The sequence below is a fragment of the Amia ocellicauda genome, chromosome 3 (genome assembly GCF_036373705.1).
Source record: "Amia ocellicauda isolate fAmiCal2 chromosome 3, fAmiCal2.hap1, whole genome shotgun sequence".
Lineage (NCBI taxonomy): Eukaryota > Metazoa > Chordata > Actinopteri > Amiiformes > Amiidae > Amia > Amia ocellicauda.
Window position 1 is genome coordinate 10,106,192 of NC_089852.1, and position 16,036 is coordinate 10,122,227.

The 16,036-nt window shown below is 35.8% G+C and overlaps 1 protein-coding gene across 6 annotated transcripts in view; it reads left to right on the plus strand.

The window, feature by feature from the left end:
- rad18 (RAD18 E3 ubiquitin protein ligase) overlaps positions 1–16,036 on the plus strand; it is a 66,842-nt gene that overhangs the window by 36,903 nt on the left and 13,903 nt on the right. For 2 of the 6 annotated variants that reach the window (XM_066698094.1, XM_066698090.1), the window contains exons 10-12: positions 2,162–2,287; positions 3,095–3,215; positions 14,610–14,657. In XM_066698094.1, the coding sequence (XP_066554191.1) occupies positions 2,162–2,287; positions 3,095–3,215; positions 14,610–14,657 (295 nt within the window). The remainder of the gene's footprint in view (positions 1–2,161; positions 2,288–3,094; positions 3,216–14,609; positions 14,658–16,036) is intronic. The other 4 variants (XR_010811602.1, XM_066698091.1, XM_066698093.1 and 1 more) reach the window with 4 other exon arrangements.

The following is a 16,036-nucleotide window of genomic DNA, read 5'->3' on the forward strand; positions in this document are numbered from 1 at the left end:
CTGTAATCTTTTCTAAACCAGCATGTTGTGGACAGCAGCAAGACTTGTGACTAAAGGAAAAGTACCGATGTGCATGGCATCATTAATACTAGGATATTGGCTTGGTGGGAACAGGTTGAGTTAAAACCTCAAATAAGTGATGTAATGCTAATTTAAATTTTTTTAAACACAATGATGTAACATGGGAGGAATCTGGTTGGTTAATTAAAATAAGTGAATTAAACCTGACCGCATTTTGTGCGTAAAAGTGTACATTATAGGAGGAACACACACTGTCAGACAATTGTAACTACAGTACACACTTTGTGTTGCATTCAGAAACAAACACCTTAATAAGAACCATATGAAGTGATGCAGGGAGATAGGGAACCAGATTGTGAATGCACGCTAACTGAAAAGGAAAACAAAGTCTTTCACTATTAATATTGGTTTTCCAGGAATTTTTGTGTTGCAACTAGCAGTTTAGCTGCATCATTGTTGCCATTGTTATTTTTGAGATATCTATCTTTACCCGAGCTAGAGTTTCAGATTTAACATTTTAATAGATCTACAGTATAAAAACCTAATTCTGGGGAAAAAAGGGTAATCTTCACAACCATATCAATCTTTTGCTAGTTTTATTTTTGTCGTTGTTGTTTTCCCCCGTTTTATTTATTTTTATTGTTTTATTCCATTTAAATGCATCTAGAGCACCTTGTTTTTCTTACAGTAATATACATAAATGATTAAGGCACCATTAATTGGAAGCATTTCAATGAAGTACAGCTGATATTTATATAATGACTTTTTCTTAATAAGATGCCATTTTGGTTTTAATTATGGTCTTTTCATTGTTTTTGTTTTTCATTCTTTAATGTGTGTACATATTTGTATATTAAGACTGCAATATTGTATTTATTATAAAAAGGAAACACTGTTCCATATTTTACCATAAACATAAGTCTGTTTTCATTTACTTTGTACATGTTATGGTTTTTGAAAACATAATCTAATAGTAATGTCTGGGGTCTGACAAAATACGATTGTTATTGCTTTAATCTGAATAATGATTTGTATCATCTGGTTTTATCATGACATATATCTGCGTGTTTATCACAGATCTATGCTGTCGATTTCATATTTATTTTCAGGTTTTTTCCTAACATTGTGCAAATGCTCCATAAAACTGGGATTTCTCTCAGGATCCAAAATGTGAATAGGAATAGAAAATGAGTCACTGTCATATTTTTATCTTATGTAAAATTAGTATTAGGTGTTTACGGTTGACCTGTAGAGAAAGCATAATTGTATATCTTCCAGTATTCCTGGGACATGTGCATTTAAAGTGAATCCAAAAGAAGTTTTGAAAGCATTTTGATGTACAGGGTTGACATTGACATATATATATATAAAATTTGGTATCTGAAATCAAAATGTTTTTTGGTTTGTAGCGTAACATTGTAGGTCATTTTAAAATGTTAGCTTTGTATTGTATGAATGCCAAACTTAATTCGGAACCTGTGGTTACTTTCTTTGCATTGCAACCCTCAGAAAATCATGGATTATAATATGTAATGTTGAGGGTAAATAGCTGAAATCCTCCTTTTATTTTTTAAATAATCTCCTTTATTATCAATGTTATTTAGATGTTGTAATCTACAGTAGAAATGTGTTAACTTGGAAGATATTCTAGAGGGAAATTAAAGTGAAAATCTGTTTTTGGAAATAAATAACCATATTAACGTCACAAATTTGAGTAAGCTGTAACATTAGTCTTAATCATTTGAAACTGTAAGACCACTTTTTATTATTTTTTATGAGCTGTCCATTTTGAATTGTGGCCCCTAGGTGAATATGTCTGGAGCTTTGCAGGAAAAATAAATAAGTAGAATTAGATTTCCTTATTAAAGGAGAAGTGCTGCTAATTCCTAAGTGCAGCATTTGACCTCTATTGAAGAGGTGATATTAATTGTGAAAGAAATGTCAGGCGCACTTTGCTCTTTCTTGGATTCATCTTGTGCCTATATTAAGTTGGGTCAATATGAACTCTGTGGGTAACACAAATCCTCTGGCAGAACGTGGTGCTGCACTGCTATGGAAGATGTTTTGTATGAAAAACAGTTGTGTAAACTTTGCTAGTGGGGCAATGGACAGTTGTCATGTGTTGGGCTTTCTCTTGCAGGGAAGCAGCATAGAGATGAATTCTCTCACCTCATTGCGCAGGTGAAAGGGCGCTGGAAGAAGTTGGGGACGATGCAGGTCAATGAAGAACCAACTAGAGGACATCAGGATGGAAAATGCTCCACAGGTGCAGGCTCCAGTACAGTTTCTGTGAAATTCATAACATCTTTAAGGATTGTTACCTACAGTATACGGGAAAACCTAAATGAGGCATGAAAAAACATATTAAAAAATGTGTATTTCAAACTGAACCAAAGCTAAAACAAGGGGATTATGGATAGTCCCCAGCCGTGTCAAAAAATACTGAGTAGAACGTTCTCATAAACAAAACAAAAAATGTGGGCAGAGACAGAAAAACATACAGTGCTGATGCTGGTTATGATTTCTCATTGGGTTTTAAGAAGTATTGTGTTGAGCATGGCATCACATTTCACCCAAGGCTCCCAATATGAGGTAAAAGCTTAAGGATTGGATTTTTACTTTAGTTCGCTGCATCAACATTAAGCATGCTATTTCACCCACGGGCACAGGCTAATTTTTCTCTTCTTTAGACATATTGATCAGATTTCCCCGAAATTGTGTAAATGTGGGATGTGGATAGTTGCTTTACCATAAACATTTTTGTTTCATTGTTAGTCATTGATTAAATGTGAGCTTAAAAACTTAAGCCCCATTAAATCAAAACTTTGACCCACCTGCTAATAGAAAACTGCAAACCTGTTCATCATAGTGGTTACATTTATGATTAGAAGAAAGTGTCATCTTACTAAAAATGAAGCCGCAACTGAGTACAATTCTGTAGTTTTCTATTAGCGGGTGGGTCAATGTTTTGATTTAATCCGGCCCTAGGTACTTTAATATTAATTACTAAACGTAGTACATTTTTTTAAGTTTCTTTGAAATGCCTGAAAATCTCCTCCATCTAATTTTCTAGCAGAAAGATGTGAAACAATGCCATGCAGTTGTATAAAAACACTCGAAATGCCCACTGAAGATGGATTATTACCATTCCAGGTGCCAATCAGCCCCTCGTCCAGCGATGTGTCCATTAGCAGGTGAGCTATACCTATAATAATCGTGTGAAACTTTAAATAATAACACATAATACAGTGATATGTTTTGAATGCCCAGCTCTGTTCCATATATATTTTACTTCAGGATGAATTTGAAAAAGTGCATCTTTTTAGTACAGGAGAAGAATATCAGGCATGTTTCTAACCATGTGAAGTGCATTTTTCATTTGCAAAAATATATTTTGATTGCAGTGAAAATCATTTTTAGCCACTGTTTGGTCCAGTTAGCAAAACCATTAATATGAAGTTATTCACTGTATTTTATTATATGGCGTTTTAGCAGTTTTGTGCAGTGAAGTACATATTTGTAAATGTATTGGGGTTTTGAAAGGACATATTTTAGTGCTCAATTATCATGGCTATAATCTCATAAAAAAATTAAAAATAAAAAAACGATATTGTTTAGATTATATTAACTTCATTGGTGTAGGGTGGTTTGTCAAACCAATATGTAATGTTATATTTTAATAATTAACAATGTTTTCCACTTTGACATGCATGTTCTCCAAGTGTTAATTGTAAAGGTATATAGCAGAGACATGTTTCCAAATATATTCTGTTTACATTGAGCTGAGCTGCAGCGTATTTCTTGCTTCCCCTGTCAGATTGATTGTTCTGTCACTCATGCAAGCAATTTTATTCATTTACCAGGCATTTGAGCAAGTTCTCTTGATAGCTTGAAAAACATTAGAAAACTGATATTGACAGTTTCTTCCAACTGCAGGTATATAGTCAAAAGTGCACTTCTGTTGAAGAATCCTGATCTCAAATCAGCCACAAAAGCCCAGCCACTTACCTAAAATGATCTCTGTCTCTATGATTTGAAACTGTTTTCTGTTTTCAAAGCAAGTGCTGGTCATTCTTAATAGTCATCCAGTTACTTTACCCCAACCTAAAAAGACTTTGTTTGCATATAACCTTGAAACCTAACAATAAATCATTTCAGAGCAGGCCATTGTTACTATGTATATATATACACCGATCAGCCATAACATTATGACCCACCTGCCTAATATTGTGGTCCCCCTTTTGCCATCAAAACAGCCCTGACCTGTCGAGACATGGACTCCACTAGACCTCTGAAGGTGTGCTGTGGTATCTGGCACCAAGATGTTAGCAGCAGATCCTTTAAGGCCTGTAAGTTGCGAGGTGGGGCCTCCATGGATTGGACTTGTTTGTCCAGCACATCCCACAGATGCTCGATTGGATTGAGATCTGGTGAATTTGGAGGCCAAGTCAACACCTTGAACTCTTGATTCATCAGACCAGGCCACCTTCTTCCATTGCTCTGAGGTCCAGTTCTGATGCTCACGTGCCCATTGTAGGTGCTTTCGGCAGTGGACAGGGGTCAGCATGGGCACCCTGACTGGTCTGCGGCTACGCAGCCCCATACACAACAAACTGCGATGCACTGTGTGTTCTGACACCTTGAGCTACAGTAACTCGTCTGTTGGATCAGACCACATGGGCCAGCCTTTGCTCCTCACGTGCTTCAATGAGCCTTGTCTGCCCATTACCCTGTCACCGTTTCACCGCTTTTCCTTCCTTGGTCCACTTTTGATAGGTACTGACCACTGCAGACCGGGAACACCCCACCAGAGCTGCGGTTTTAGAGATGCTCTGACCCAGTCATCTAGCCATCACAATGTGGCCCTTTTCAGAGACGCTCAGATCCTTATGCTTGCCCATTTTTCCTTCTTCTGACACATCAACTTTGAGGACAAAATGCTCACTTGTTGCATAATATAATCACACCCACTGACAGGTGCCATGATAATGAGATTATCAGTGTTATTGACTTCATCTGTCAGTGGTTATAATGTTATGGCTGATCGGTGTGTGTGTGTGTGTGTGTGTGTGTATATATATATATATATATATATATATATATATATATATATATACACTCACCTAAAGGATTATTAGGAACACCTGTTCAATTTTTCATTAATGCAATTATCTAACCAACCAATCACATGGCAGTTGCTTCAATGCATTTAGGGGTGTGGTCCTGGTCAAGACAATCTCCTGAACTCCTAACTGAATGTCTGAATGAGAAAGAAAGGTGATTTAAGCAATTTTGAGCGTGGCATGGTTGTTGGTGCCAGACGGGCCGGTCTGAGTATTTCACAATCTGCTCAGTTACTGGGATGTTCACGCACAACCATTTCTAGGGTTTACAAAGAATGGTGTGAAAAGGGAAAAACATCCAGTATGCGGCAGTCCTGTGGGCGAAAATGCCTTGTTGATGCTAGAGGTCAGAGGAGAATGGGCCGACTGATTCAAGCTGATAGAAGAGCAACTTTGACTGAAATAACCACTCGTTACAACCGAGGTATGCAGCAAAGCATTTGTGAAGCCACAACACGTACAACCTTGAGGCGGATGGGCTACAACAGCAGAAGACCCCACCGGGTACCACTCATCTCCACTACAAATAGGAAGAAGAGGCTACAATTTGCACAAGCTCACCAAAATTGGACAGTTGAAGACTGGAAAAATGTTGCTTGGTCTGATGAGTCTCGATTTGTGTTGAGACATTCAGATGGTAGAGTCAGAATTTGGCGTAAACAGAATGAGAACATGGATCCATCATGCCTTGTTACCACTGTGCAGGCTGGTGGTGGTGGTGTAATGGTGTGGGGGATGTTTTCTTGGCACACTTTAGGCCCCTTAGTGCCAATTGGGCATCGTTTAAATGCCACGGCCTACCTGAGCATTGTTTCTGACCATGTCCATCCCTTTATGACCACCATGTACCCATCCTCTGATGGCTACTTCCAGCAGGATAATGCACCATGTCACAAAGGTTGAATCATTTCAAATTAGTTTCTTGAACATGACAATGAGTTCACTGTACTAAACTGGCCCCCACAGTCACCAGATCTCAACCCAATAGAGCATCTTTGGGATGTGGTGGAACGGGAGCTTCGTGCCCTGGATGTGCATCCCACAAATCTCCATCAACTGCAAGATGCTATCCTATCAATATGGGCCAACATTTCTAAAGAATGCTTTCAGCACCTTGTTGAATCAATGCCACGTAGAATTAAGGCATTTCTGAAGGCGAAAGGGGGTCAAACACAATATTAGTATGGTGTTCCTAATAATCCTTTAGGTGAGTGTGTGTATGTATGTATGTATGTATGTGTATATATATATATATATATATATATATATATATATATATATATATATATATATATATAATATAATATAATATAATATAATTAGTTATTCAATTATCCTCTCAGTTTCCAATTCAATTCCAGAGAATTTTCTCACATCATGTGGTTTAGTAGTTTATTTCTTATACCCACAGCTCTTTGTATAAGAAGTAGTTCCATTTGTTCTTGTGTTTGTTTGCTTTTTGTAAAATCCAAATTAGAATCACAGCTGAAGAAGGAAGCTGATAAATTTGGATAGTATTTCTGCTAATTATAAATAATTGAATTGGCTTTGACTTGGGATGATGGGATTTTCTAAATATATAACATTTTATATGTGATGAATCCAAAGCAATCTAAACTTATAAAATGTTTGTGTTGCAATTTACAAATCTGCGAGTGACTTCATAATTTAAAATGGGGTTCAAACTCATCAGCAGCAATTTAGTTTTTTTGGTATGTTTTGTTGCTTTTACCCAGGCAATTCATCATGTTGCCATTTTATTTAAAATGAATGCAGAAAAAACACCTACTGTAAACAGCCCTGCTCTGTTTCTATTCATTGATTTGGTATAGTTATGTATCAGATCTGAGACCACTATGGTGGTGTATGAGATGAGGTACAAAGTACACATTTATCCTTTGGGGTTTTTTCCAGCTATTCCACAAATTACTTGATTGTGGGTTACCATTAGAAAGAATAAACAGAAAGCCACATTCAAATGACATTAACATTTTTGGTTGCCTAGGGGACTGTGATTTCATCTGGCCTGCAACTAAGTTGGTAAACTTCTGTTTCCAGAGTGAGTTTAATGATGGTAGTTTATACAGACCGTTGATAATAAGTATTAAAAACTTTTGCTTGGTATGCCTGGTAAGATTTTTCTAACTCCTGGCTTCCAACACTACAGACTCTGGTTCAGTGATAACATTTTCTTGTTCAAATTATTTCTGTGCAATCCAGGTTGCATTGCTTCAAATTAAAACTAATCAGATCTGACCAGCTCAAATTGTAGTTTGCCAGTGTTTTTTAGTTTTGATAATTTTCTGCCTTTGCCTTGAAGAGCTTAGAAGTATTTTATTTCTGTAGTAAATCACTGTAAATGATTGAATTTGCTTTTCAGCTCTAAACACAGTTCAGATACATCCATATACGTCCAGGTGAACAACGTAAATTCCTAATTTGATATACATTTTGCCATGTGCTTTGTCTGATCATTAAACATATGGTAGCTGTTATAACTCCAAAACCTAATACTTTTTTGTTTAATATATTGTATTCCAAGTTTTCCCTGGCTGTGTTTGTGTTTCCAACCTGTCAGCATGGCTTTTGCCTTAAAGTGTCTTTCCATGTCACATCTGGCTCCTGCCACAAGGGTTACAGCTAAGATGGAAAAAAGGGAGGTGCCAACAGTAATACATATTGATTTCTAATTGGTCGCCATTATGTTCTTGATGTTAACCACAAATTATTCTTAGCTGTTCTTGGGCCTACGGAAATATAACTGCTACCTTTCATAACATACTTAGCACATGCATGTATTGGGTATATAGACATTTCATAAACAAATCAGATAGCTTCCATTCAACAACACTGTCTGCCAAGGTAGCTGAGCATTTATTTACTGTAAAGCTTGTGGAGACCATGCATAAAGAATGGTTTACTGCTCCTCAGTGATCTTAGAAACATTTGTTAAATATCTAACCTATGTCAACTGCGGGTTTGTCGTTTCATTTTCCTTTTCCTTTTGACCTGTCTCAACCAAAAGTCGTTATTGTAACCACATTATAAATGTTTACTAGACATTCTCTTTTATGGATGTTGTGAAGCTGGGATACATAACTAACAAATCATTAAAGCATTAAGAAATATCTCAAGTATTTTGGCCTAGACTATTTGAGAAATACATCCTCTACTAGACCCACTCATCCTTCAAACCAAATCTTGAACGAAATGACGTTTCTAAACCAAAACGATACCCTAAAATATTTGTATCTAAATATCTGGGAGCCTAACATTTCTTACATTAAATGACCCATACTAGATGTTTGTAGGTCTTATTCTTAAAGGATATAAATGGGCTTCTTCACCCTCCAGGCATGTACTTGACTTGATCTTTTCATATATGTGTATACATCGGTTTCACTTATTTTAAGCCTTATTTTTTGGTAATAGCTCTTTAAAACTATCACCAATATTTTGCTTTAATGGTCTGTGTGTTTCAAGGGGAGCAGTGCTCCTCAAATCTGGTCATTGTTGTAATACCACCTGAGCTCTTAGTTATTTGATGTGCTTATATACTTAAAAAAATAATAATAATAAAATAAGAAAGTAGTTGTTAATTTTAACCTTTAACGCCTGCTTTATTGTGGTTCTTGAGGACCCTGTCCTCCATCTCTAGAAAAAAGTTGTATTCTTAAACATTTTTAATCTCTAGCATTGCCAAAAATAATACAATAAGTGATTTTTGCATTTTATTGTGTTCATTTAGCTAGATTGTTCTGTAAAACTTTTTAGTCTTGACGTGTATATCAAAATGAAAATGCTCATTGTTAAACTTAGCAGTGAACAAGAATCAATGCAATATTACCCAATAAGACTTTTCAAGATGGTTTTTAGCACTGCACTGCACTGAAATAAATTGCTTTTGAGGATCTTTTCTTCGATTTCCCAAGGTTTTCATTATAGGTGGCTTACCAGTAACATCAAAACAAGCTTTGAAGAGGCCAAGTTTAATCCTTCATGATGATTTCATCCATTCACCATTACCTGTCTCCAGACATAACTGCTTGGATTATGATCTCATTAGATTTAAGAAGTTAAGTAAAGGATTATATGAGTCAGTGCTTAGACGTGAGCCTGTGCTAAATGCAGCATTGGTAGAAGTAACATGGCTGGATTCTATGGATGATGAGAGAGTATTGCAGTCGCAGTGTAAGACGGGGGGAAAAAAATACTTATTTTCCACAGTAATTGTCGTCTTGTGAACTCTCAAACTGGATATCCACTATTTTATACTGTTGATGTCAGCACTGTGGATACAAATAATTAAAAATAAATAAATCTACCAACTGTCTCAAGTTTCAACACTATTTCATTATTGTAGTGAAATAACTGGGTATTTTTGCATCTTTGATTGTCATTGAATTTTGGCAAGTCTTAACTGAACAGATTCTAAAAGTATTTCCAAAAAACATTGCACTTATTGGATAACATGCTGAACCACATCATCAAATGTTAAAGTTTTTAGGCACTCAAGATATGAAGGCTTGCGTTTGGCAAGAAGTTGTGTCAGAATAACCTGGCACAGCTTAAACACATCATTGGCCATTCCCTGCCACGATAATGTGAAATGTTATAAAGTGAAATGCATATATTGAGGTATTGAGACCTAGATGAAACAAGTGCAAAATAGTTCATAGCAGTGTATTCAGAATTGCTTTATTACCCAAATGCTCATGTACTTCTGAAAATGAGTGGAGCTTAGTGTCCATTTACAGCTGATTTAGAAGGTTTCCGGCCTTGCTTTTAAGATTTGTTACCCCAGGACATACAGTGCATACTTGAAGGACTTGGATCATTTACACTGAAGAGAATGAAAGGGGGAAATAAATAGCACCAGTCCCTGGCTGTAGTTGAGCTTCATGCAATGTTCTCTTTATTGTGGCATTATTCTTTCAGACAGTTAGTACATAGCCCAAGGTTTTATTTAACTTCATTTAATTGTTTATGAATGGAACTACCAATTGAACAAAAAACAAGGTTTTGCTAAAACAGTTTTTTCTTTGAAGGTTTTTTATTACAACAAACAGGATTATAGTAATTCCATCAAATGTCAGATGTTCCAGATGATTTTTTGTTGTTGTTTTAACGGAAAATAATTCTTACCTCTTGTAGCATTACACAATAGAATGTGTTCCCTTCACTGGATTTATATTAATTGGTCAATGTTGGAACTGCAAACAATCCTAAATCGAATGTTGAGAATAATTATTTAAATATCAGTGGAGTCATTGTAATACAAAATATGAAAATGAAGATATCATAAATGATTGCAAGCTTACAATGATCACAAAATAATACATGGCCTGCAGAAGGTTTCCAAATATTGTAACACTTTAATATGTCTTATATTTCAGATTGTTAAAGGCTCTATCTGAAACTAGACAAAATGCAGTGGGGCAATGGGTTCGTTTGTTTTTTGCAGCAAATTATCAGCCATCACTTTTTGTCACCTTTGAGTCAACTGCTTTGACTTCTACCCTGTAATGTAGTATTTTACCGTGGAATCACTAAGAATTCAAAGCAGATCTTACACAAACTCCATTCTTAGCCAGCACCATTGATTAACATACTGTAGAGTCCTGGTAGTCCTAATGTAGCTTTCAGACATTCAAAGGGATATGTCGGTTTTTGATTATTATAAACCTTTTTTGCATCAAATCTAGTTTTACATAATAATAAAAGTAAAAAAATATAACCTGTAAAAAATGAATCCTGGTAAATTAAGATAAACTATTGGAGCATTCATAAAATTGGTTGATGCATCTGACTGTACTCCTGCTCTGAGCCATTTTGTATGATTATAGTTCAAAAGCCTGTGTAATCTCCACTTTCCTCCTTGCAAGTCACTGTGCTCTAGTGCTACATCGTCCAATACTCTGTTTGAAAAGGTCAGCTGTGTATTATAAGCAGGGTCGGCACTGCCAAATGCCTGATTATGTGTTTAAACAGTAAATTGGTATTGATTGTCGCTCATCAAAAATGTATTTTCTAAATGAATCTCTCTTTATTTGTAGGCAGGGTATGGCAGCATGAGTAATCTCCTCTTTAGCAAGTATAACAAATTAACTCAATTTCTTAGCATACCCTTTAGAACAGTCTCCTTAATTATTCTCGATGAAGTGCTTTGAACCTGTCGTTAATTCATATTTGGAAATAAACCATTCCTTCCCATGATTGGCCAGTCATTAAGAAGACGACACTATTTCGTCCTCTTGTATGCATGAATTGAGTTGGTGCAGCTGATGACAATGCTACCAAACATACAGATGAAGTTTCTTTGTAGATGACATGATGATTTATGGATTATATGATATTTGTATGCAGTTTACATGTGGTACTACCTGTGGTCCTACTGAATGTGACTTTTGTGGTGATGTATTGAAAGACTGATGTAGAAAGGTTGCTGTATTTTTGTTTTACAGTTCATTGTGATGATTTTAGTGTCACTGGAGATCAATAACAGCAACGGCTTAACATCTTTAGTTCTATTTAATAAAGTATAAAATCCAGTCATTTTTAACATGGTACATTTCAGACTTAATTGCATTTTCAGACTTGCTCCACCTGGCCAGGATGTATATTTCAGGTTAATGGAGTTAGCACCATATCCCCTTTGACCATTTAAATGGGGTGATCTGTGCAAAGCCTAAAGTGAGCCAAATAAAATATATTATACTTACACAGAAAAGACTCTGTAAAAGAAAAGCTCTTTCTTATTATTTCTGTTGGACCCCAGCCCTGCCTTGTTGTCATTCCATTAGACTTGTAATCGGTCCACCTAAATGGACTTGGTTAGCCATACAAGATTTGCAGGTTAAGCACAGGGTGAGTTATTATTGGCTTCTGTTTACAAATCCAGTGACTAATATTTAATTTGAAGACTCAAATCAATCTATATATGGCCAGAATAACAGTTACTGTAATGCACTCTGCCCATCTCTTGTGTGTTTTTGCACAATATCACTGAACCATATTCTCATCGTCCCTTGCTTAGTCCGTGAAGTCACCGTACGGACAGGCATTTCTCTTACACTCAGGTGTTGCACTGCTTTACTCTGATGTGTAGTACAAGCTGAAGGGATTGAAGATATCCATCTTATGTTTCTGAGCATTAGAATGCAGAGGATACAAGTGCTGTAGTCCCCCGCCCCCCCCCCGGGAAAAATGGCTCAATCAATCCTTCTGCCATGCAGTGTTATGAATTGCATTGATTGCTGCTTTTGACTTGTATAGATGCTGTCCCTAAGACTCAAATTAGGAGTGTAAGTTGAAAGTGTTTTGTGCCACTGCAGCCACATTTAGAGCAGCTTCATGCAGCCATGTGAATTTTAAAGACGCCTTATGACCTTATGTACCATGTGTTTTAGATGCAGACAGCTGCTGGCATTATCCACCCATACTATTGTCATTGTTTCTGATTCAGTGTCACTTGGAAGCAAGAAAAGGAGATCTTGGAGAGTGATCTGTAAAGAGCAGTTTTTTTACAGGTTACCTTTCTGCATTGTCTTGGTAGGCAGAACCTTCTTCAATGCCTGAAAAGGTAGAACACATTAATGCTGCCTGTACTTAACACCATAGACTTCAGAATTTAAAACATTTTATGTGAAGTGTATGTGTAGAACTGTGAAGGGTGTCTAGATGTTTGAGACTAGGCAGCATCTTTTGGAAAAATCACAAAATATTTTCTATTCTTTCAGTCTGTCAAAAAAATAAAATTGTAACTGAATGCTGTGTTGTGATGTGATGCAATAACATCAAATGTACTCTGTAATGCATCGGCAGTCTTTGCACATAGGTCCAAAATTAAAAAAAATCTGTCAGTAATCTATTTCAATAATGTATTATTCCATCATATTAACATACGAATTACATTATATATTGTCACTGTTTCTTGCACATATTCTTATTAGTTAGTCCTCTTTCATATACAAATTGGAAAAATATTTCAGGTCAAGTTACCTTAAATTAACTTTTGGTTTCAGATTCCTGAAACTGTTTTTAACATGACATTTCTAAGTACAAATCAGCCCTAGGCTCACAATATCCTTGCTTTTGCTGTTGTAGAGCTATTTTTTATTGTTCCCTTGTGTTTTTCATTAAGGAAACACCAATTCTGTAATCAGTTCATGAACAGTATTGTCATGCAGTGATTTTTACTGTTAAATTGCCTTTGTTTATTTAAGGCCTACAGTTTGTACTTCATCATAGTAGCAATCAATACTTACTATATCAATATGCCCACATTTAAAAAAACAAAAAACAACAAAAGAACATGTTTTAAGCATGCAATTGAAACTGTTACTTGTACCAAATAACCCCCCCCAAAAAAAGTGAATAACTTAAAAAAAAAAAAAAAAAAAGAAAAAAAAAATTCTTGCCACATTGTGTTTACTTCGGTTAAGACAACAATTTAATTTATTTCACATTTACTCTTGAATTGCCCTCCATTGCTCAGGGTTTAACTTTCACTGTCTGTCTGAAGAAGCATTATATTAACCACACTGCAGAGCAATCCCCAGGGCTGACACATTCCCACTTGTTTTTAGAAGCACCAAGTCTGGGGCTATGTTGATTTAAAAGATAAATATGCAAAAAAAAACAAAAAAAACATGACTTATGATGCACAATGGTGAATCATGTACTTGATGCCTGTGAAATAAGTTAAATAAGCTGTTGTAAGTTGTATATCAAACCTTATTTGATTAGAAAGGAATTATTTCGGTGTGTCATTGCCAAGCCTCCTCAATAAACTTGTCTTAGTATTGACTTTTGTGAGAACGGTCTCATAGTGTTTAGTGAACCTCAGAACGTATCTCAAAATTCAACTTACATTTTTGGATGCACAGTTGTACATTTTCATTGATATTTTGATGGTAACACACCTTAACGAAGTTAGAATATTTTAAGCCAAAATACTAGATACCTAAATGATAGTCAGTAAAATCCTTATATCAACATTAATTACAGTTTGCTTATGCTAGCCTATGAAAGTAAAGCCCAGATTTGTTTAAGCACTTTGATGTACTGTCATTGCTTGTGTTGTAAACCATTCCTGTTGTATTCATTAACATACCAGTGAAAGTAAAGACTTGCATTCAAGTTATTATAAACACAACAGATAACTCTTATCAATGCTGCTTCTTGAATGTTCTTTTATTTGGCTTAAACCCATTGTGAATTAAGACCTGTATGATCCTTTGAGCTCTTTGGATAACTCGAGTTATTCAGATTTATTCAAGCTCAGCCAAGTACTTTACAGAGATGGTGCTGACCGATTAACTGCCTCTAATGCTGGACAAATGCACTACATTACTCTCATCCTGGTTTATTGAAATATACACCTGTATTTTGGGGGTATTATGGTTATATTATGAAAAACAAATAAGTAGAAATCCCAAATCATTCTTTCTATTCATATTTCAGCTCCTGCTCTGATGTTTTTCTCTCCGACTCGGCAGATGAAAGTCATGAGTAAGTTCCTCCTCTGAAGTGCGGTTTCCGTTTTTGGAAGTCCAAATGTAAGACTAACTTCACAACCAGACAAAATGCCCTTTACCTCTTAGTTGGCAACTAATCTGTCAGTCATTCAATTAAGATGGGATATATATTTGTGATGTATGATTATGTATTTCTGATTTTATTCAGATTTGGAGAAGAAGCAAGAGGTCATGATCTAGTTCCCTCGGGTTCACTAAATAACTGAGGCTTGTCTGTTTGACATTCAGATGCAAATGTACATGCCTTTTTTACTTTTATCTTGAAATACACTTGAGGGAGTTGGAAAAAGTAAAATAAACAATCTATATACTACAGCCTCTCTATACTAGCTATTTATTTTTTATGGAAGAGGAAACCTATGAAACCTACAAAACCCATGAAGGAGGTCATTTTCCTCTGACACTCACATATGGGAAAATGTTTCATAATGAGCCATATTGCCTTTCTTCATGTCTATAGTCCTGTTTCTTTCAGCACATTTTTCCATGGGTACTTCCGTACTTCCGAATTTATACGGTAAATTCCGTATAAGATATGCCGTAAAAGAAAAATGTGTTTATTCTTTGTCCGCTGTCTACTAATACATAATTAGGCTGTAAACTGGCGATGGAAGTGTACAGATTAGCTGCTTCTGAAGGTGATGTCATGCAGAAATAATTTTCATCACTTCCTTTCAAGCAGGAAAAGCCTTTGGAGAAATTAAACTACAAAGGAACAATCCATCTTCATCTGACTGACGTAATCAATAATGTACATAATTCATGGAGAAAGTACCTAATATTGTTTTTGCCTTTTAACTTTCTCACAACAATTAATGGTGACCTCTCAGATTTTACATATCTGGTCATGTAGGCAAGTTGAATTTGGCTAGATGCAATTACTCTGGGTGTGCAAAGCATGATTTATTGGAACCTGAAAGCGCCCTGTGTGGTGCAGGTAAAGGTTGCACACCTACTGTTAAAAGACCTTGACACAATGTATTCCATTAGTTGGGACAATGCAAGGAAAATTCAGTAGGATTGCATTGGTGTGTATTATAAAGCCTTTTGGAGAAGGTCCATAAAGAAATACCCCAGGGAGTTGCAGTTCAGAGATTTTATTTTATTCTTGTGTGCTTAGTAAGTGTGAATCAGATATTTTCCAGTCTTTCCAAACCAACAGTTTATCTTCCTACTGTATTGGCTTAGAACCAGTGTGCAAACTGGCTGGAGGGAAACTTTCTTAATGCTTTGTTTTTTGAATGCCGTATAACTAATTGTAGCGGTACAGCTTTGTTTGTTTTTTAAATGAGGACTTTACACATTTTGGTAGTACGTTTTTGGTATAAAAACTGAAAGTTTTATCAAATCTGA